The sequence below is a fragment of the Monodelphis domestica genome, chromosome 2 (genome assembly GCF_027887165.1).
Source record: "Monodelphis domestica isolate mMonDom1 chromosome 2, mMonDom1.pri, whole genome shotgun sequence".
Lineage (NCBI taxonomy): Eukaryota > Metazoa > Chordata > Mammalia > Didelphimorphia > Didelphidae > Monodelphis > Monodelphis domestica.
The window spans coordinates 286,895,126-286,917,161 of NC_077228.1; the positions used below are offsets into that span (position 1 = coordinate 286,895,126).

At 42.9% G+C, this 22,036-nt stretch overlaps 3 protein-coding genes across 11 annotated transcripts in view; 2 read left to right on the plus strand and 1 right to left on the minus strand.

Moving 5' to 3' along the window:
* The window catches only part of GTPBP2 (GTP binding protein 2), a 28,844-nt gene extending 10,919 nt beyond the window's left edge, over window positions 1–17,925 (minus strand). Inside the window, exons 1-2 of one of the 6 annotated variants that reach the window (XM_056818282.1) lie at window positions 17,632–17,925; window positions 12,321–12,415 (exon numbers count right to left, since the gene is read on the minus strand). Coding sequence is in view for 4 of the 6 variants with exons in the window: in XM_056818278.1 (XP_056674256.1) it covers window positions 1,076–1,159 (84 nt within the window). In the remaining 2 variants the exon portion in view is untranslated. Of the gene's footprint in view, window positions 1–1,075; window positions 1,210–3,116; window positions 3,185–12,320; window positions 12,416–17,254; window positions 17,276–17,631 lie in introns of those variants that run through there. The other 5 variants (XM_056818283.1, XM_056818280.1, XM_056818279.1 and 2 more) reach the window with 5 other exon arrangements.
* Window positions 2–8,902, plus strand: MAD2L1BP (MAD2L1 binding protein). 2 transcript variants are annotated; one of them, XM_007483980.3, is made up of 3 exons: window positions 2–173; window positions 4,034–4,311; window positions 7,922–8,902. In XM_007483980.3, the coding sequence occupies exons 1-3, from the start codon at window positions 146–148 to the stop codon at window positions 8,420–8,422; spliced, it is 807 nt and encodes a 268-aa protein (XP_007484042.1). In that variant the 5' UTR covers window positions 2–145; the 3' UTR covers window positions 8,423–8,902. The 2 variants fall into 2 exon arrangements, with proteins under 2 accessions (XP_007484042.1, XP_016286572.1); XM_016431086.2 differs by lacking the exon at window positions 2–173 and adding an exon at window positions 2,027–2,138.
* Window positions 17,926–17,991: 66 nt separating the features above from the next.
* RSPH9 (radial spoke head component 9) overlaps window positions 17,992–22,036 on the plus strand; it is a 41,199-nt gene continuing 37,154 nt past the window's right edge. The window contains exons 1-2 of one of the 3 annotated variants that reach the window (XM_056818298.1): window positions 17,992–18,377; window positions 20,512–20,677. In XM_056818298.1, coding sequence (XP_056674276.1) covers window positions 18,151–18,377; window positions 20,512–20,677 — 393 coding nt within the window. In that variant the 5' untranslated portion in view covers window positions 17,992–18,150. The remainder of the gene's footprint in view (window positions 18,378–20,511; window positions 20,678–22,036) is intronic. The other 2 variants (XM_007483982.3, XM_001362741.4) reach the window with 2 other exon arrangements.

The window sequence follows — 22,036 nt, forward strand, 5'->3', positions numbered from 1 at the left end:
CTTCTGGGTCCCTAAACCAGCTCTGGATGTCATCACGGCTAGCAGTCGAAACCCTGTGGTTTGAAGGTCTTCTAGATAGAAGAATTTGAAGCATCTTATCCTATCTGCTCGTACGCAGCCCTAGTCTGCCTCAGTTTCTCCCCCTATGCCTCCGTCACAGTCATGCCATTGGGGTGAGTCAGAGCTCAGAGCTTGTGGGCGTGTGGGCGAACGTGGTTAGATTAATTATGATTGTTATTGCTGTGATGATTTCGCCGCCTTTGCCCCAGAGCCACTCAGCCGAATGGCAGTCTCGTCTGGACTTCCGAGATGACTTCGGGCTGTTTTCAGCAGCCTGAGGCACCTCTATACTCCCCACACAAGGTACAGAGGTCTATAAACCAATCGGATCTGCCCCAGGGCTAAGAATACACTAAAGCAGTAGAACACAGACTACCCTGCCCCGCCCCAACCCACAAGAGACCAGCTCTTCCTCCCTTTTGTTTTGAAGCCGAACCAATCAGGATGGAATATAACCAAGGTTTATTTCCAAAGACCTAACTTATGGGAGGGTCTAAATACTTTTGGGGGCGGGACTAAGGCTCTAGTTGCATCAGATCTAGGAAGGCGGCGGGAGAGAGAGGGTGGGGAGAGGAGGAGGGGACTCGACGGTAATTGAAACTTGGAAGAGGGCCCAAAGAATTTTTGACTTGACTTAATAGCCAGGTCAGCACTTAACCCTTTCCCCACCCTTCAGAGCCTCAGTTGCCAGCTGGTGCACAAACATCCAGCACTAGTTACTAACGAACGAGTTACCAGGAAGGCAGGATGATCAAGTGGTTAGTTCAGTGGGCAGCGAGGAGTCAGGACGCAATGTTTCTATTCCTGGGCCCCAAAGCTGACTCACAAAGTGTTCACTTCCCTCTTTGTACAAACAGTGGGTGCATAATAAAAAGCAGTCTTGGCTCAGGGACCTCGATTGAGTCCTTTAGTCTATTTCCTCTAAAGTTCCCTTTCAGCTTTAACATTCTATGAACTGTATAAACACACTCCACCAAGACTCAAGTTTCTCTGCAAGTCGGAGACAGTGACTTACCTCTGGTGTTGCTCTCTGGGGCTCTGAGGGGGAGCAGGAGGATCTAGCAGCACAAAGCAAGGAATGTGGTGGACTGTGGGTCATCGTTCTCCCCTCGGCCCACCCCTCCCCCAGTTTCCGTGATCTTGTCGGGGTGGAAGAGTGAAATCTATAAAGCAAAACGAACCACGCAACACCAGCTGACTTTAACCAAGTGAGACCTCCTCAATGGTCCAGGAATTCCACAAGAGGATCCCTTCCTCCTTTTGCTGATTGGGTGCAGAGAAGTTAGAGGAGCCAAGGACCCTTTCTGCTGCAATTCTTGCGGAGACTAAACCAGGCAAACTTGTTGAGGAAGGCAGGCAATAGGATGAAGGATGATATTGGAAAGGGGAGGTTCCTTTGTCCCCCTAGGGCCCACGCTCCACCGCTAGGATAAGCTGATAGCCACCCTGCTGCACTTGTCTGATAACTCGACTCACTCTGCCCCATGGATACTTGGACTGTCTTCCCTCCCCTCATCTTCTTGCCCTTCCTACTTGGGATCTTCTAGTGGTAGGAGAGGGGATTGGAGGTCGTGGGTGGGATCAGTCAATACTCCTGCCTCCTCTCGACCAGACTGACCGAAGAGATAAAGCTGGGCAGCCAGGTGGGGCTACATAGGTCACCACAGTGTCAGGGGAGGGAGGGGGAGACCTAGTGGCTGAGAGGGAGTGGCCGGACGCCTCGGGGTGTACGGTTCAAGTTCCCTAGGGAGGGAAGGGTGGTCCTGGGTGGGGTATCTATGAGGTAGTAAGCTGTGGGGTGGTCTCCTAGGGGAGGAAGCATTATGTGGGGGTTCCTGGAGAGCACTGGACGTTATTAGAAAATGAGAGAGGAAGGCATAGCTAGGCAAGGGGATCTCTTGCTCCCACAATTAGATGGCACAATCACTTTTTTCGCCTCTTCCCCCTCCCCTCCACTCGCCGGAAGCGGAAGTAGTAGTTTCCCAAGGTGCCCCGCGAGGAGGGATTCATTCAAACCGGTCGGCGGAGGGAGGAGGTTGTGATGGCGGAGCCGAGGCCGGAAGTGGCGGCGGACGATGGTAAAGCGTGTGATAATGCGGCTCTGGGGGGCGATTGTGGCCCAGGCCGTTGCTGCTTGTCTCTTCCCAGCCCCCTCTAATCCGTTCCCGGGGCTTTGGGATCAGCCCTGCCCCGGGAGATAGCCGGTCATGCCGGTTCCCGCCCCATGTCCTGCCTCTTCTCCCTTTTCTTTACATATTTTCTCTACCTCCCTTCTCCGTCATCCAATCAATCAACTAACCGCGCAGTTCTTGAACTGCCGCTTGGTGTCAAACGCTTTTCCCTCCCAGGTCCAACCAATCATTCAACGAATGATAATTATTAGGCCCCGCCTTTGAGCCAAGCTTGGTGCTGGGGGTGCACTGGGAAACGAGGATAAAAGCAAGACAGGTATTACCTTCAAGGAGCTTTTATTCTCTTCTGATCTACTAGTCTGGCTTCTCCCTCTTCCTAAATGGCCCCAAGTCGAAGTCAAGTCCAACTTTCTGCTATATTCTCCAGTGCCCAGAACACCCCATCCCCCACCCTTGTACAGTCCTGTAGCCCCTTAAGTCCTTCCTCCTTTTCTCTCCGATCCCCCTCCACTCTACTGACCTTCTCATCTTCAGACCTAGCAGACCTTGTAGTTAAGTTTGTCTTCTTCCCCTCACTTCTTCACTATTACTTTAATAATAGCTCGACTGTATACATGCGTATATATGTACAGTATACACACACTTTTTTGTTGTTTATGGTTGTTTAGCCTTGTTCTACTCAGTAACCCCATTTTGGTGTTTTCTGGGCAAAGATACTGGAGTGGTTTGCCATTTCCTTCTTCAGCTCATTTTATAAATTAGGAAATTGTGAAGTGATTTGCCCAGGGTCACACAGCTAATATCTGAGCTGTAGCAACAGGATCAACAGATCCTGTTGGTGAGTTAGGGAAGTGTCTACCCCCAAGCATGTGAAGACTCCCCCAGGGGCTGATGAGAATAATTTGTTCTAACAGCCATGAATACCTCTAACTTCATCCTAGGCCTTCAGAACTTTTTTCTTGCCACTGGGCCTCAGTGACTCTGGAAGAGAGAGTAAGGCTAATGACCTTGTGCAACTGGGCTTCACTTAAATCCAATTTATGCACAGATAAAAAGACATCATCAGAGGTGTCATTTTGGTCCTCTGAGTATGAAGGACAATAACCATGGTATGTCTTTGGGCAGCTAGGTGATGCAATGAATAGTATCCCTGGCCTGGAGTCAGGAAGATGTATCTTCATCTGGCCTCAGATACTTGGCTGTGTGATCCTGAGCAAGTCATTGTTTCAATTCTTCATCTGTAAGATGAACAGGGGAAAGAAGTGGCTTTCTTTCCCCTGTTCAAGAAACCCCCAAATGGGGTCATGAGTTGGACATGACTGAACAACAACATATGTATCTATATGCATGTGTGGTATATATGTATGTTATATATAATAAGACAGCTAGGTCTATGGATAGAATACCAGTCTCGGAGTCAGGAAGACCTGAGTTCATGTCTGGATTTAAGTCACTTCACCTTCAAATATATACATGCACATTTTATGTATATCTGTATATACATGTATGTACATATATGTATACATATATAAAATGATATTTTAAAGTTTGTAAATTACTTAACATAAATTATCTCATTTGAGCCTTACTTCTTCCACTACCTAGATATTTTATTCTTAGATGAGAAGGACCAGGAGCTTTGTTTTTTCCTTTCAAGTCAGGGGAGGGTTAGGGGAAGTATATGTCAAAGAAGTATAGAGTCAAGTCTACAGACCCTACAAGGTCTGAGCCATTAGTAAGGTCATTCATGGGCTAAGTACAGGAAGATTCTAGTAAATGAAAACAAAAAGAAACATGGCTATTAAACCTGACTTTTTTTTTTTTAATATCCTCTTATTTAGCCCAACTTTCAGAGTTGGAAGGAATTGAAGAATCGGAGGAGTCCTGTGCCCCACAAAGGGAACAACTTGAGTCTACCTCAACTCATGACCCTTCTAGCAATCCAGAGCACCTCTGTCCTGGAGACTCCCTGGTCCCTGTAGTATTTCCAGGACCTGTGAACTCAGAAGGCTGCTGCCGATTTGCTTGTGAGCTCCTAAAGCACATTATGTACCAGAGGCAGCAGCTGCCACTTCCCTATGACCAGCTCACAGTCTTCTACTCTAAGCCCTCTCCCCAGGTGAGTATGGGCTTTGTTCTGGGGTAAGGTGGGAAGAAGGAAATTGGACAGAATAAATGGCTCCTGTTTCAGCTTCAAATAGCATTAGTCATGGCTTTCCTTCCCATCCTAGTTCCTCACTTATTTCCTTGGGGATACTTCTCCAATCATAATCCCAGGGGGGAAAAAAAACATGCCTTGGTTTAACTTGATAAAATCTGCCTATGAAGCAAGGAAGGCTAGTCACAGATGCCTTTCTGTCCAAGAAGAGAGGACTTAAGAGTTGTCTCTTTCCATGTGATACATGTTCAAGCTGCCTAATAGACAAAACTATGGAGAATGAGTAATATCTGGGGCAAAAAAAGCAGAAGGAGCAGGGAGGGGTATAGGTTTTGTGACTCTAAAGCAATAAGATGGGTTTCTACAGGCTGTACATAAAAATCCATATTGTTTTATAACCACACTATAATGTGTATAAATAGAGATATTCATGGCAGAAGCCTTTGATTCTTCTTTTTCCAGTGAAAACCATGTCCAAAATGGAGTTTGAACAGCAACTAGTCAGGGATGTCGTAGAGAAGATTCTCATTCGCATAGGAATTTCCTAGATGACCTCCAAGGTCCTTTTCAACTCAGATGCTATAATTTCTAAATAATATTTGAAATACCTGTGTAAACAACTCTATATTCTGAACATTTATATCATGGAAGATACATTAATTCTTAGAGAATATACTGGATTGGCCATTTTAACTATTATGGAATTGTCGATTTCACTCTCTTCTGAACCTTATAACTTCCTAATTGACTTGCATTAAATTATATAATATTGTACATTTGAATGTTGTTCAGTCATTTTTCAATTGTATTTGACTCTTTGTGATCCTATTTTGGAGTTTTCTTGGCAAAGATACTGGAGTGGTTTGCCATTTCCTTCTCCAGTTCTTTTTTTTTTTTATTAAACCCTTACCTTCCATCTTGGAATCAATACTGTGTACTGGTTTCAAGGCAGAAGAGTGGTAAGGGTTAGGCAATGGGGATTAAGTGACTTGCCCTGAGTCACATAGGCAGAAAAGATCCAAGGTCATATTTGAACCCAGGACTTCCCATCTCTAGACCTGGTTCTTAATCCACTGAGCTACCTAGCTGCCCCCTCCAGTTAGTTTTACAGATGAGGAAATGGAGGCAAACAGGGTAAAGTGACTTGTCGAACTAGTAAGTGTCTGATGCTAACATCCAAGTGGTATAGTAGATAAGAGTCACAGAACTGGTGTCAAAAAGACTCAGCTTCGGGAATTAAAATTTGGCCTCAGACACTTAACAGCTCTGTGTCTAGTAGAACTACCCTAACACTATTCCTTTGTTTCTAAAAGCCTGGTTGAATAGTAACCTCCTCAAGTCCTCAGTGGCTTGTGGAAGGAATGAGAATGTAACAAAAAGCCTCATTTCCCAAGTCAAATGAACACACCTGCTACCTGTCATGTAATAAGACTACAGAATTTAGAACAAGATATCTCTGCAGCAATTCTAGTCTCACCCTGCCACATTGTGAAATGTTGGCCATTGAGGGCCAGTGACTTAGAGAAAAGTTCCAAAGGTCATAATAGTTGAGGTGGGATCTAACCTCAGGCCTGTTGGGAATAAATTGGAAATGTTTGACATAGAGAAAGTTGTAGATTCCTCTTCACTGATGGCTTTCAGATAAAATCTGAATGATGAATGAATGAATGAATGAATGAATGAATGATTTGTCAGGCAGGTTATGGTGAGCCATTCCCTTCAGGGATGAGTTGGTCCATTTCAGTGGCTCCTCAGGTGCCTTTTACCTCCCTCAATCTTGCTGCTTCTATTTATTCACCTTCATAGCACCCAATAATCACCCTTCTGATTCCTTGGTTCTATTGAAACTGCCCTACAAAAGGTGGCCTATCTTCTCCACAGTGTTAAATCCAACTTCTGTGGAAGTACCATACCTTAAATTGGACAGTGCAATGGAGATACAAATAGAAGAGGAAGCAGTGTGGTATGGTGACTGAAGAGGTGGCCTTGGAGTCAAGCAGACCTGACTTTAAGGCCTGTCTCTGACATATGTGACCTCAGTCAAGTCCCATAACTTCTTGGTAGACCAGACCAGACAACTCTAAAACTTTGCATTGTTGAAAAGATGTAGCCCATCTGCACTGGAGAGGGAGTGTCCTCATTGGGAGTTGCCTACTTCAGTGCAATCACAGCACTCATTATATATATTTCTATATCACTTGACAGGTTAAGAAACACTTTCAAGATGTTGCCTCCCTTAGTTTCCAAGACTGAGTAGGGTAGTTTATTTCTTTGTGTTTTTTTTTTGTTTTAGCTTTATTTTATTCCAATAAAAAATTTACACTTAAGTTTTCCAAAGTGATATTGTGTCTCCCCTCTTCCCTTCCTGCTCCCAGAGTTGGCAAACAATTACACTGGGTTATACATGTATTAGAGCAAAATAGTCTTTAAAGAAGCTTGTGATTTCATTAATGGTGGATGCAGATGACGGAACAGGCTTCCTAGAATGATTTATCTATCATAAACTAATCAAAAGTAGAGGTGTCAGGGTGTAGAAAGAGCTGGAACAACTGACTGAGTCCTTTGACTCAACTCAAACTTGTGACTTGCCCTCTCTGCTTTAACTCTTCCATTATTTCACTTCTTGTCTAGAAAGCAATTGCTCTGAGTCTTCCCTTGCTTGGAGGTTATGGAAGGAATAGCCACAATATGGTCACCACAATTTATGAAATGTTACATGCTTTCTGATGATAATTTGGATGATGATTGTCCTTGGGCAAAGCATTGATAAGATTCAGACCTAGACACTGCCCTAGCAAATGCTCAGAATGGGGATTGCTACAGTCATGTGTTGCCCAGTAACCTCCCTTGACAATTGAAGGATAGCAGAGATAATCAGATTATCTGTTGTTCAATAAGTGGAGCTTTGGGGGACTAGTAAACAAGGTGAAATTGAGTCAGTCCTCTGGTCCACTCAATCAGATAGGGTACTGGAGAACTATTAATGAACACATTTTCTCTATAATGGCTTCACAGATATTGAGATGTTTGGGAGTAGAGAAATGGCTTAGTGGATAGAGTATCAGTCCTATAGATATGAGATCCTAGGTTCAAATCTGGCCTCAGACAATTCCTAGCTGTGTGACCTTGGTCAGTCACTTAACCCCCCATTGCCTAGCCCTTATCACTTACCTCGGAACCAATATACAATATTAATTCTAAGATGGAAGATAAGGGTTTAACTAGAGTGTTTGAGACGTGTCCGGTGTCCCTTAACAGTGGTGGAAAGAATGCTTGATTTAGAGTCAGAAGAAGAACATGGATTCAAATCCTACTCTGCCATTTACTAGCCATAGGACCTTGGGCCACTCACTTAACCTCTTTGGCCTTCAGTTAACAATGAAAGGTTTGGACTAGATAGCCTTAAAGGTCTCTTCTACATTTTAAGTCCAATGATCTTTTAATCCCTGTGTAATGGATGGCAAGGTTGGAGTAGGTGGTATTAGAGCAGGGGAGGGAAGGAGGAGAGATAGACCAAAGAGGCCCAGCATGGGCCATTAATGCTCATTCCCTCTCCTTGACCACCCCACAGGCCGAGGACATGATGAGGAAGAAGGCCGAAAGAAGCTATAGGAAATTCCAGCAGGCGCTGCTAGAACTGGAGGGCATACTGAGCCACTTGGAGAGCCTCTTTGCCAGGACGCTGGTGCCACGGGTGCTGATCCTTCTTGGGGGCAGCGCATTGTGCCCCAAGGAGTTCTATGAGCTGGACCTGGCTCGGCTGGCTCTGGGCAGGATGGGACAGAGCCTTAGCACATCTGCTTGTCTTCGCCGTCTCTTCCGTGCCCTCTTCATGGCTGATGCCTTCAGTGAATTGAAGGCCGCCCCAGCCATGGGCACCATTGTCATGGCCCAGGGACATCGTGAGTGTGGTGAAGACTGGTTCCGCCCTAAACTCAACTATCAGGTTCCTAAACGGGGCCACAAGTTGACTGTGACCTTGTCTTGTGGGGGTCCTCCCATCCCAGATTCTGCCTGGGATGATTATATCTGGTTCCAGGCTCCAGTGACACTCAAAGGCTTCCGTGAATGAAGAGGCCTCTTGCTCTCATGGATAGTACAGTTGTTTCCTCTAGTTCAGTGTGGGCTGGGTTCATTGCTTGCTTGATAACTAAGCTGTTTGTTAAAAGCATTTGTCCTGTTTGGGGATTTGGTGCTTTTTCCCAACTAGGCTTTTAAGGTGTATGTGGGGTGGGGGTGATATTATAGAGATACTTCATGATAACTGAGCAGGCAGGTCTCCCTACCAATCCAAGGGCAGATTTTTGCTGGAGAGTGATGGATTTGTCAATCAATCTTTACTGGGGCTGGAAAAGTTTGAGATGGGATGGTGACTGCTTCTATAGAAAGCCCTCACCTTGCCCAGCTGTGGATGAACCTGAGCTATATGTGGTTGCCTTCCAGTGAAATGATATAGGTGTAACTGAACAAGCTTGTATATAAAAATGAATATATTCATATTAAATTTTCCTGGATATCCATTGGCTTTAAAGGGACTTTCCAGGCTTTCAGACTTTAGCGTCTTGTTTTCATTTGCTTTCTATTGGGACTCCTAGGCCACTCTTGTCAACTGAGGGTTCTTCCTGTTGGCTAACTGGAGACAGATATTAGGCTTAAGCAAACAGCACCAGATTTGGGAGGTACCAGCATAATTGAGTGCCAGACCCCATTAATATAGATTTGAGAGAGACTAGAGCTCTTTTTTTTCTGCCCAACCTTGGGAATAGACTGAATTCTAGGACTTAACAAGCTTTGGATTTTTGTGCCCAGGCTCTAATCAGGAGGTAGGTACATGCAAATATGATTTCTTTTTATGGAAAGGAAAGGTTTCAGATAACCCCAAGAAAAGAGATGGCAGAAAAAAGTAGTGGAATGAGCCTTGCTTTGAGAGTCAAGAAACCCTTGGTTTGAGTTCTAGCTTTATAATATTAGTTTTACAATCCTGGTCTAGTTATTTCATGTCTATGAGCATTAGTTTTGTCATCTAAAACTGGAATAATGCTTGTAATTGTTATGCATAGGAAAAAAAGTGCTTTCTGAATTTCAAATAGAACTGTAAGGTTGTTGTCATTATAATATAATACCCAACGTCACCTCCATTAAAGTGGTGCATGATTAGGGTACAGTGAGAAAAACACTGGCTTGAGTCAAAAGAGGTTCAAATTTTGCCTCTAATGCAAACTGCCTGTCACTTAATCTCCCTATTCCTCAATTCCCTTATTAAAAAAAATGAGGTTGGATTAGATCAGGTGTTCTTAACATAGAGGCTTTGAAGTTAAAAATATTTTTGATAACTATTAATGTAACTAATTTTCTTTGTAATCCCCTATATTTTATGCATTGAAAAGAATCATTCTAAGAAGGGGTCCCCAAGCTTCACAGACACAGAAAGGGTTAGATGCTGGACCAGGAAAGGGTTAGATGCTGTGATTCTAGAACCTTTGGTTCTTTAAAAAATTTTTTTAAAAATGAAAAATTCTTTAATAAAATAAACCCTAGAATCAGTTCTAAGAACTTGGCATGGGGGTTAAGTGACTTGCCCAGGGTTATACAGCTAGGAAGTGTCTGAGGCCAGATTTGAATTTAGAAGTTCCCACCTTTAGGCCTGGCTTTTAATCCACTGAGCCACTCAGCAGCCTTTGTACTAGATTTCTATGTTCTCATGGAGCAGTACTTCAAAACATAAATTTCTAGGTTATGGGACTGTGCAAGCACTTCCTTAGTCTTTCAGGCCTCATTTTCCTCATCTGTAATGAAAGAGTTGTATTATTAGATAGTCTCCATAGTTCTTCCAAATCATTCCAGGATTCTTGCCAGTCTATTCTAATGGAGATAAGCTGGCATTTGTTGTGATCCTTTGACATTCTGTTCAAGAGGTTTTTTATTTTTCTTTTGCTGAATCTCAGAGCTTATTTATCTTTTTTCTCTTCTCCAGGGTGTATCAGGAAATTCTACATCTCCAGAGACCCAAGACTTGGGTTTGACATGGTTCAGCCGCTTTACTCTTTCTTGGAATCAATACTTTTTTTTACCTCCTAGATTTTATAACTAGAGGCAAGAATATACATGAAAGGGAGCAGCTGGGTGGCTCAGTGGATTGAGAGTCAGGCCTAGAGATGGAAGGTCTTAGGTTCTAATCTGGCTTCAGCCACTTCTAGCTGTGTAACCCTGGGCAAGTCACTTGACCCCTATTGCTCAGTCCTTACCACTCTTCTGCCTTGGAACCAATTCACAGTATTGATTCCAAGACAGAAGGTAAGGGTTTAAAAAAAAAAAAGAATATACAAAGAACAGGCCACCTTGGTTGTTTTCTAAAGGGAGGAGGAAAAGCAATGGGCTAAGCAATGGGGGTTAAGCAACCTACCCAGGGTCATATAGTCAGGAAGTATCTAAGACTAGATTTGAACCAGATTTCTTATCTCCAGGCCTAACTCTATCCATTGAGCCACATAACCTGCCCCTACTCAGCCACTGCACTAGCTTTGTGACCTTAGGCAAGCCACTTAAAGCATTCTGGACCTCAGTTTTTTAGCTATAAAAATTAGGGGGCTGACGGCTACTGGGTGACACAGTGGTAGAGCTCCAGGCCTGGAGTTGGGAAGATCTTGATTCAAATCTGGCCTTAAACACTTCCTAGCTATGTGACCCTGAGCAAGTCACTTAACCCCATTTGCTTAGCTCTGGGCCTTCTGACTGAGTTGTTACTAAGACAGAAGGTATAGGTTTTACAAAAATGAAGGGATAAGACCAGTGGTTCACAAAATGTGGTCTGGGGTCTCTGAGATCACACTTTCAGGGGCTCTACAAAGTCAAAACTATTTTCATAATAGTACTAAATGGTTTTAATTTCCAATATAGTAAATATTAGTAGAACACACAGAAACAAAAGTTCTTTGGGGATCTTCACAATTTAAGAACATAAAAGGATGCCAAAACCAAAAAATCAGAGAAAGGCAGGACTAAATGATGCCATTCTTTCCACTTCTGACAGTCTATGCTCTATGATTCTTCAACTCTTCTCCTTGGCTTTTTTAAAAAAAAAACTATTCCTTGTCTTAGTATCAATTCCAAGACAGAAGAGCAGCAAGGGTTAGGTAATCAGGGTTACCCCTGGGTAATTAGTGGCTTACCCAGGGTGACACAGGAAATGTCTGAGGCTAGATTTGAACCCATTTCCTCCCAACTGTAGGCCTGGCAGTCTTGCTACCTAGCTGCCTTCTCTGCCCACTAACTTTTCAAGTAAAAGACCTATGACTGAGAAGACGATCCTTCAGCTAATATTCTTAAAATTCAGCAAACATCTGTCAAGCATCTTACGACATGAAAGGAAGACACCAAAGTGAAAAATAGTACATCCCCCTGCCCTCAAGGAACTTACAATCTAATACCTGTGATTTTTTTAGTGATCAAATGAGGTAATATTTATAAGGTGCTTAGCTTAGCAGCTGGCACACACAGTAGGCACTACATAAATGCTAGCTATTATCATTATTTTTACCTATTCTTTTGAAAGGTGTGTTGATCATGACTACTGGGTGTGTGTAGTTGTGACTGCAAAACTAATACAGGGGTAATGTCCTATGTCATTAAAATGATCAATCATAGTTCCATATTCATGGGCAGCTAGGTTTCAAGGTAGATAGAATGCTAAAGTCAGGAAGACTCATCTTCCTAGGTTCAAATTTGGCCTCATATACTTCCTAGCTGAGTGACCCTGGGCAAGTTACCTTTCTGTTTTTGCCTCAGTTTCCCCAGCTATAAAATGAACTGTATAAGGAAATGACAAGTTACTACAGTATCTTTGCCAAGAAAACCCCAAATGGGGTCATGAAGAGTGAGACATGACTGAAAGGACTAAATAGAAATTTCCTGTTAAGGGACTTGGAGTTGCTACCTGTTTTTGCCAAGGGTACTATCAGCTTTCTATTTACCTTGCTTGGTCATCTCAAGAGTTTAACCCTGAAGTCTTCATACCCTGTGAACCCCTTAAGCTCCATACATTATACTTCTGTAGTAGCTCTTCAACCTAGGACAACCCAGAGGAGCACCACATTAGTTCCAGCTTTAGATAATTTTCAGTGATCTTCTAATTCATCTCCCTGTCTAAAGTCTTTCCTCCCCAATCCTCCAGATCACTGCCAGAACAATCTTTTTTTTTTTAACCCTCATCTTCTGTCTTAGAATTTATACTAAGTGTTGGTTCCAAGGCAGAAGAGTGCTAAGGGCTGGGGAATAGGGGTAAATGACTTGCCCAGGGCCACATAGTTAATAGCAGATTTGATAGAATCATCTTAAAGCACTCAAGTCTGACCTGGTCATTTGTTTCTTCAAGAGGCTTTTTATTAATTGCCTGTAGTAAGAAAACATAAACTCCTCAGCCTGGCATTTAAAGCCCTTCACAGTGTGGCTTAAGCCTACCCTGTTGAGCTTACTCCCCATTATACTCTATTACCCACTCTAGATAACAACTAACTAACTGTTGGTCTTCCTTCTGTTTCCCAACTCAACATGCCATCTCCCTTCATTTCCTTGGCAAAGTTGTCCTCCACACCCAAAATGCCCCACTCGTTCCCATTTGCCATCTAGAATACATCCCATGCTTTTCTAAGTGTCAACTCCACCCCATCCAAAGCCTCCCTAGTTAGGTCTCCCCACATCTCAAGTAAGTTATCTGTTTACTTATAGGACCCACCACTGTGTTGGTGAATCTATGGCACATGTGCCAGAGTGGGGGGGCTGCTCCTCTCCCCTTTCCATGTGTCATTTCTCACATGACCTGCCCCTCTGCCCAGCAGCCCAATGGGAGTGCTTACTCCCTCTTCTGTCTGGGGGGGCAGATCATATGCAGTGTGAGGGTTGCGGTTTGGGCACTTGGTATCTAAAAGGTATGCCATCACTGCTACAGGAGAATATAAATTCTTTGTCACATTCCTTGTCAACTAATTTACCCAGATTTTCTATGCTTGATTTTTGGCCCCCAGTTTTTTTTAAACCTTTACCTTTTGTCTTGGTATCAAGATGACCTTGGACAAGTCACTTAACCCCAACTGCCTAGTCTTTTCTGCTTGTCTGTCTTAGAATTTTGAAGAAAGAAGTCTTGCTACCAGTTAGGAGATTTAGAAGGAAACATACATAGAATTGATAGCAATTCCAAAACAGGTGTTTTGAGTGGAGATAGCTTCATTGAAATAAGTCTATGACCATCCCAATGGGATTTTGGGAAGGGATAGCAATTCATTTGAATGGCTAAGTTCTGGTTTTCTTCTATCACTGTAGTTACACCTCAGGGCCTTGTAACCTAAAAACACCACAAATGTAAGTTCCTCTTAGTAGTAGTATTGATACAGAATTCCTCTCTCATAAAAACTCATTTGGGATGTGTTTTCAAGGGAGAGCCTTACAGGTCACAGCTATCACCTTAATTAGATGTGTTTTTATTTTTTCTTATCAATGATGAGTCACAAGGACTGACTGGTTACTTGGGCCTTATTTCCTGGCTAATTGGTTGGCTATAGGCCAGATCTGAGATGTTTTGCTTAATTCTGGCCCCTGGAAGTATTTTTAAACAAAGACTTATAACACTTTAAAATTTTGTGTTTAATTAGCATCTTGAGAAATTCAGCTCATCATGTTATGTATTCAGATGGGTTGATGATAGAGTAATAATTTAATAACCAACATATACAGTGCTTTAAGTTTTGCAAAATGCTTTCAGAAATAAAGTTCCCAAAGTTCTTAAGTATCCTGAGCCCCTGTGAAATATCAGCCCCCCTAAAAGTGACCTCAAGTTCAAGGCATGCTTTAGTTACCATATATTTAAAGTGACAGTATACAACTTACAACCAATATTTCTTTCACCAGAGCAGCCCAAGGACATAGTTCAAAACAAAAAGACAAGATATGAAAAATGCACACGGGGCATAACCTCCAAAAGTCACATGTTACTCAGAGAGGAGACATATAAAAGAAATGTATAGAGCTGGGGCAGTTATTACTTGTGCAGCTACCCTGCTGGGAATTCTTCCTTGCATTTGACCCTGCAGCTTATTGCTGCCCTCTGCTGAGCTATCTTCATCTGCCCGTCTTAAAAATTATAGCTATCAGAGCAGTTATATAGCGCAGCCGGGTAGAATACTAGACCTGGAGTGAGGAAGACCTGGATTCCAACTTAACCTTATACATCCTAGTTGTATGACCCTGGGCAAGTCATTTAATCGCAATTGCCTAACCTTCACTTATCTTTGGAAGTGATACATAATATTGATTCTAAGATAAAAGGTAGAATTGATACCAAGGGCTGTTTTCAAAGCAAAAGAGTAGATTTCTTTTATTTCTTAAAGGGAGGCTATAAGTTCATAGAACTCATTTATGGAAAAATGCTGACAATATTTTTGAGGGTGGGAAATAACTGTGTTCCTCAAATAATCTACCACCAACTTGTTTTATCACCCTGATAACAAACTCCCCAAATAATGTTTTGCCTTGATTCCTGATACGTAATTCGACCAGCTCTAGGGAGGACATACAAAATCATAGTATAAGAACCTTCCTCTGAGAAGAGCACTTTGAAACATAATCTTCCCTCTATCAGGTGTACTCCTTCCTGGAGGCTACTAAAAGACTCCCTTAATGCTGAATGATCCCATGTTTCTGTGTTCTCCCATGCAGAACTGCCCTTATATCTGTTATATTCTATGTTAGTGTATATGCCTGAGTTGTACATTGGGTTTTCTTTTCCTTTCTCCCTTCTCCTCTTTTCCATTGCTTGTAATAAAGCTTTGCACTGAGCTGACTCCCATTGTTTTATGTTATTTTCAGCACCTCACCTCATTAAGGGATTGTTTTCCTGGATGTTTTGTCTGGCCTATAAGCTTTTCCTTAATCATAAACTTGGTACCTTGGACAAGGACTAACCTATTGACTACTGTACCTCTACTTAAGGAGCAGAGGACTGAGAGCTAAGTTGTAGAAAGCTAGGGTCAATAGGAGAAGCCTGTATCCTTGGAGGAACTCCCTAATGCCAGCCAGAGAAGTGTTCCAAAACTTGGGGTGTGAGACAGCTAATGAGACCCAGATATAGAAGAGGAAGAGTATAACTCTTGGAATGAGTTTGTTCATGTTGAACTCACATGAACACCCTTTCAGTTCTTGTAAACAGTAGTTGGGGGATGTTATTGTAACCTGATAGGAATGGAGAGAAGGAAGAAATAAGAGAGAGGGTCTAGACAGATGTCTGATTAGAGGATGTGCTGGATCCTATGCCCTGTGGGATCAGCTTTCCTGGGGTCAAATGTGCTGTGGAGTCTTATAACAAGTTGGGGTTAGCCCCACCCTGAAGGGGATGCTGAGTGATTCATGACCTTGGCACTGATGCCCCACCCCAGGTGGCAGCATTGTCTTTTGGAATGTTGATTTTAGTATTTTCTTTTCAAACGCATCGGTTTGTCATTCTGACTTCTGGGTTTGTCTTTTATCACTGCTGATGGGGTAGCCGGTTTATTGTCTCCACCTGCTGTACGGGCTAGGAAATGCAGCAGCTCTTATACCTTGGCTGAATCCTGTACTTCTTAATAAATGCTCTCAAATCTCATCCATGAGGAGCAGCTAATCTTGACCCATAATGGGATTCAGTGCATCTTCACTCCCATTCTTTTTTAATTACATAAGAGTGTGACTTTTCCTTGGGGTGGTTAAGCAGGACTTATTCTCCTACCAGCGGGGACTTCATGCTTTACTGAAAGAGTCAGAGGGGTCAGCCAGGTGGTTCAGTGGTTTGAGAGTCAGGCTTAGAGATGGGAGGTCCAAATCGGACACTTCCTAACTATCTGATCTTGGGCAAATTACTTAACCCCATTTGTATAGCTCTTAACACTTTTCTGAACCAATATATGGTATTGTAAGAAAGAAGGTAAAGATTAAGAGAGAGACAGAGAAAGAGAGATTATTTTCCATGCTATGGGGTCAGGATTTAAGCTTTTAACTATCCATTTTTTTAGGATTCCTTTGTTGATGAATCAAGACTGTTTCCTTCAAATGAGGTCAGGATAAAAGAGCTCCACTCCCTCACCCCCTGCCAGATGTTAATAGAATAGACCTTTGGGGTTAAAATTATATTGGTACAGAAGACACACAATGTTTGTAAAAATATAATTATCTGACTCTATTTGGCTGGGCAAAGAGGATTTGCATTGAAATGTTTCATAAACCTTTCCATCAGAAGAAATTAAGATCAAAAGACATTTTTTTAAATGATGATTGATAATAAAGATAGGGATCTGCAAGGGCTGGGGTTCTCCTGAACCAGTGGAACCCTGCTCATTCTTTTGATGGTTTTCTCTGGTATTCTATAAACTGGAAGGAACCTAAGTTCATCTTGCCCAAGTTGCTGGTTTTGTTTATTTTAAAATTTAATTCTTTTTTCAAGGAACAAAAAACCCTATTTCTCCCTATCATCACCATCCCATATTGAAAAAGAAGAAAAACAAACTCCTGTGACAAATATGTATAGTCAAATAAAACAAGATCCTGCACTGATCATTTCCAAAAACTATATGTCTCAATCTGCATCCTAGATCCAAATGCCACTGCTTTGTGAAGAGGCAGTAACATGTTCTTGTCCAAGTCATGGAAAAGGAATATTGAGAAGTAGTTGTCTAGATTAGCACAGAGCCTCTGTTATATTATATATTACATTATATTATAGATATCTCTACTGAGGTTTCACCTTCTGAGGCATTTCCTTTCCTTTGAATATTGTTATATTAAATAAAAATATAGGATAACTTTTCTCCCATTGACCTTCTGGAGCCATATAGAACAAATCTAATCCCTATCCTTGGACAACCCTCCAACGAGAGACAGTTACCATGCTTCTCTTCTGTCTTCTCTAGGCTTTTAGTTCCTTTGTTCCTTCAACTGAACTCTGTATGGCATGGTCACCAGTCCAGTAAACACTGTGGTCACTTTCCTGGATATCTTCCAAGTTTTTAATGTTTCTCCCTTGTGAAAAATGTTGAGATATCTAGGCCAGAAATAATGTAAATGTGGAGTCCTGGATCATTTTAAATAAGCCCCTCCTAGGTTTGGCAATCTCCTAGGAATGGAAAATGAGGCATGAAGACTCTAAGGCCAAAAAAGGACGAAAGGAAATCTTGGTCATCAAAGAAAAGTAAAACCTTTTGTAGGAAAAAGACTTAGACTCTAATTTCAGGTCTCTAAAGGAGGTACTTTAGTGACACCTACCTGGCTAGAGGTGTTCAATTACAGCCTCAGAATGACAGACCTGGAAGAAATCTCAGAAGGCATATAGAGTCCAATCCCCTCGTCATAAAAAGAAACTGAAGCTCAGAAGTTTCAGATGACTCATCCAGGACCACACAAGCTAATTTTTTGGCACAGTTGGGAGTTTTGCCTTTTCTTAATTCCTACGGACAGCGTTCATGCTGCTCATCCTGTGTCTATCTGGAGAGTCATGTGGAAAGTATTAGGGAGTTCAAATTAAGAGACATCCCTAACTTCACCCTGACATCCCTGAGCAAAGTCTAAGTAAAGGGCTGAGGAATGTGGGAAAATCCGGAAACTATAGTACTGCCTCCATGACAACGGAGGCACGCGTTGCTAGGGGCAACAGACGGAAGTATGCACTCATTGGCGTAGTAGTAAGTTGGGGAACCTGAACTTCCTGTATTGAGGGGCGGAGCTTTTCGGTCTCTGTGGTGACAGATTTCCACCTTGTTAACTGGCTGGCTGTTAATCCTAGCGATGGATTCCGAAAGCCTATTGCTTTCCTTGGAGCTGGCATCAGGCAGCGGGCAGGGTTTAAGCCCAGACCGTCGGGCCTCGCTGCTCACGTCCCTGCTTCTCGTTAAACGCGACTACCGCTACGATCGGGTGCTGTTCTGGGGCAGGATCCTCGGCCTGGTCGCTGACTACTACATCGCACAGGGTTTGGGCCCCGACCAACTAGGGGAGCGGAAAAGCTTGTACAGGTAGGGGCCAGGGAGGGCTTCTCTTATGGGCCGGGGCCAAGGGTGAGGCTGAAATGAAGCTGGGAGAAGGCGGAGCCTGGAGAGATGGAGATAGGGGAAAGACCAGGAAAGGATAGAGACCGGGATAGGAAGGGAATTTTCCTTGGGGGCGTGGCTTTGAGTAGGGAGGAAAAGGTCGGGGTGGTCCCAAGAAGATGGGGTTTCCCTCAGGGAGAGGGGCCAGAGGAAGGAAAGGCGTAGAGACAGAGAGGAAGCGGAGCCTGGAGAGGAGTCCCTAGGGGCAGGGACAAAGGAAGAAATGGAATAAACAGAAAAGGTGGGGCCAAGGAAGGAAAGTGGGCGGGGCCAACGAGATCGAGAGGAAAGCATTTATTAAGCGCCTACTATGTGCTAGGGATTGTGCTAATAAGCACGTTTTACATATATCTGCAAGATAAGCGCAGTTATTACCCCCATTTTACAGATGAGGAAACGGAGGCAAATGGAAGTTTATTTGTCCAGGGTTACATAGCTACTAAGTGCAACGAGGCCAGATTTAAATTCGGGTCTTCTTGACTCTAGGCTCAGCTTTCTATCGACTGTCAACTGTTTCTATGCCTTAAATGGAATGAGATTAGAGAGAGTGGCATCTAGGAAGGATAGGGGCAGGACCTGGAAGAAGAGATTCCCTAGGGGCGTGGAAAGAAAGGGCGCGGGACCTGGGAAAGTGAAGAACTCTCTTCTTGAGTGGAGGTAGTCAGAAAAGGGGTAGAGCGGAAAAATAGGTAGTAGCTTCTTAGGAAGTGAAATCTAATAGAGGAAGAAATGGCGCGGTCTGGGAGGAGGTGCTAGGAGAAGGGATGCTTAGAGTGTGGAGGCTAGGGAGAAGGGGATGGAGAGGGAGGGGAAGGAGGGAGAGAGGAGGAGAAGGAGGAAGAAGGAGGAGGAAAGAAAGAAAGAAGAGAGAAAGGGAGGAAGGGATCGGGGAGAAAGGAAGGGAGAGAAATTGGGTAAGATGTCCATCAGAGCTTAGAGAGAGGCAGGAAAGACTGTGGGAGAGAGACAAGTACAGTATGAACGCCATATCATGAATCCCAAAGACTTACAGTAGACAGAGCAGACAACCTTGCAGGTGGTATATAGGTGGAATTTGGGAAAAGGAGTTTGGAGTTGAGTTGGGGGAAGTGAATTATAGAACTATAGAATTTTAGAATTGGAGGGAATCTTAGAAATCACCTAATCCAGCATTCCTAAAGGGTGGTTCAACAGTTTCAGTAATAGGGAAGCTCACTATTTTACAAGAGAGCAGGATTTGGGAAATTGGGCATAGATGGACAATGAACAATATGACTGACTCATAGAAGGAAATGAGGAACTTCCTAAAATGAGAATCTGACCATGGCACTCCCCTACTCAATAAACTCCAGTGACTTGTTGTCATCTTCAGGATTTAAATACAAAATTATGTTTGGCATTCAAAGCCCTTTGCAATCTGGCCCCTCCCTACCTTTCCAGTCTTCATATACCTTACACTCTCCTATGGACTTTTGGATCTATATTCCTTCCACAAGACTCTCCATCTCTCAACTCCAGGAATTTTCATGTCCCTTATGCTTGGAATTTTTCTCTCCCTCCTTATATCCAACTTATATCCAACTTGTGACTTCCCTAGTTCCTCCCTTTCTCCTTTCCTTCCTTCCTTCCTTCCTTCCTTCCTTCCTTCCTTCCTTCCTTCCTTCCTTCCTTCCTTCCTTCCTTCCTTCCTTCCTTCCTTTCTTCCTTCCTTCCTTTCTTCCTTCCTTCCTCCTTCCACTTCCTTCCTTCCTTCCTTCCTTCCTTTTTTCCTTCCTCTTTTTTCTTCATGTTTATATTTTATTTTAATTTACAAATCTATATTCTCTTTTCTCTCTACCCCTCCCCCACCCATTTGAAAGCAAGAGGTAGTATACCCATTATACATTATATATGTATGTATATGTGGGTGTATGCACACACATATATACACATATATATACATACACAGACATGAAAAACACATTTCCACATTAGTTATGTTCTGCTGTGGAAAAACAAAACAGTTTGTATACTGTAAAGCATTGTCTGTGGTGCTTATTTGGAACTCTTTTTAATTCCTGAGTGTGGGTGTCATTGCTAGTTTGAACTGCATGGAATGGAGTCTCCTGCCACCAGCGACAGAAGAGATGGTGACCCAGACATCTGTGGTAAAGGGCCGCTTCATGGGGGACCCTTCGCATGAGTATGAGCATGTTGAGATGCAGCGCATGACTGAAGGAGACAGGACATATGAAGATGAGGTGGTGGTAAGTGGAAAATAGGGGAAGGGCTGGAGGAGGGGAGACTTTTCCTAGAAAGTGAGCTACGCATAGGGATAACAACAGCTCTGGGACTTTTGCTCCATTTTTGTTTTTGTTTTTAAATTTTAGAGGGAAACAGGGTTAAGTGACTTGCCTAAGGTCATGTAGCTAGTGAATGTCCAAGTCTGGATTTGAACTCAGGACTGCCTGATTCCAGGCCCAGCACTCTATCCACTTATGCTATGTTTTCCATAGTCTCACTGCTCACCTAATATGGTTTAAACTCTTTGAATAACTAAGTCCCTGATACCCCTGAGAATAGTGACTCCAGAGCCCCCCACAGCTTTCTCTAGGTCCTTTGGTAGTTTAGGGGCAATCATTTATGAAAAATCATGGCCCAATCTGCAATCCAGTATAACAATTCCATTTCTAGACTGTGTCAAAGTCACTAACAGTAAAAGCATTTAATTTTTTTGAGGGGGGAATATATATATATATATGTTATATACAATATATAATAATATAATATAGATAATAACATAATAAGTAGCCCATGCACCACCTGAGTGGATTGAATCTCCTTCTCTGAGTGGTGGATGGGATAGAATATTTCTTTTTTTTTAAATATAATTAAAAAAATTTTTTCCTCATGGTTACAAGATTCATGTTCTCTCCCTCCCCTCTTCTCCACACCTCCCCACTCCTGGAGCTGACAAGCAATTCCACTAAGTTATACATGTATTATCACTCAAACCCTATTTCCATATTATTCATTTTTGTAATAGAGTAATCTTTTAAAAACCCAAACTCCAAATCATATACCCATACAAACAAGTAATAAACCATGCTTTTCTTCTGTATTTCTGCTCCCATAGTTCTTTCTCTGGATGTGGAGAGTGATCTTTCTCATTAGTCCCTCAGAATTGTCCTGGATCATTGCATTGCTGCTAGTAGAGAAGTTAATTACATTTGATCTTGGGACAGAACATTTCCGTGGAGAACTAGTGAAGCTTTCCATGGATACCATCCCTCAGAGTGTGACAGGATCATCCATCACGTCTCTAGTGTAGTCTCCTTTTTGTGTGCTCTCTGCCATAGTATGGAGCTTCCCCCACACATTGGGCAAACCAGAATTGGCTGATTTACCTTGATTTGGGGCTCAGTGGATTCCATCAAGAATCTTGGATACAGGACTCTCCTGTGACTCTGCTCTAAGCAGCCTCTGTGATGTCTCTCCCCCTCTCCTAGGCTTGCCTGTATGTATCTGAGGCTCTCAGAGCTCCTCTTCCCAATGGCTCCTGCCTCTATGGTCTCCCTTTTCAAGCAGGGGCTTCCAGTCACTCTCCATATGTAGATGGGTCTCAG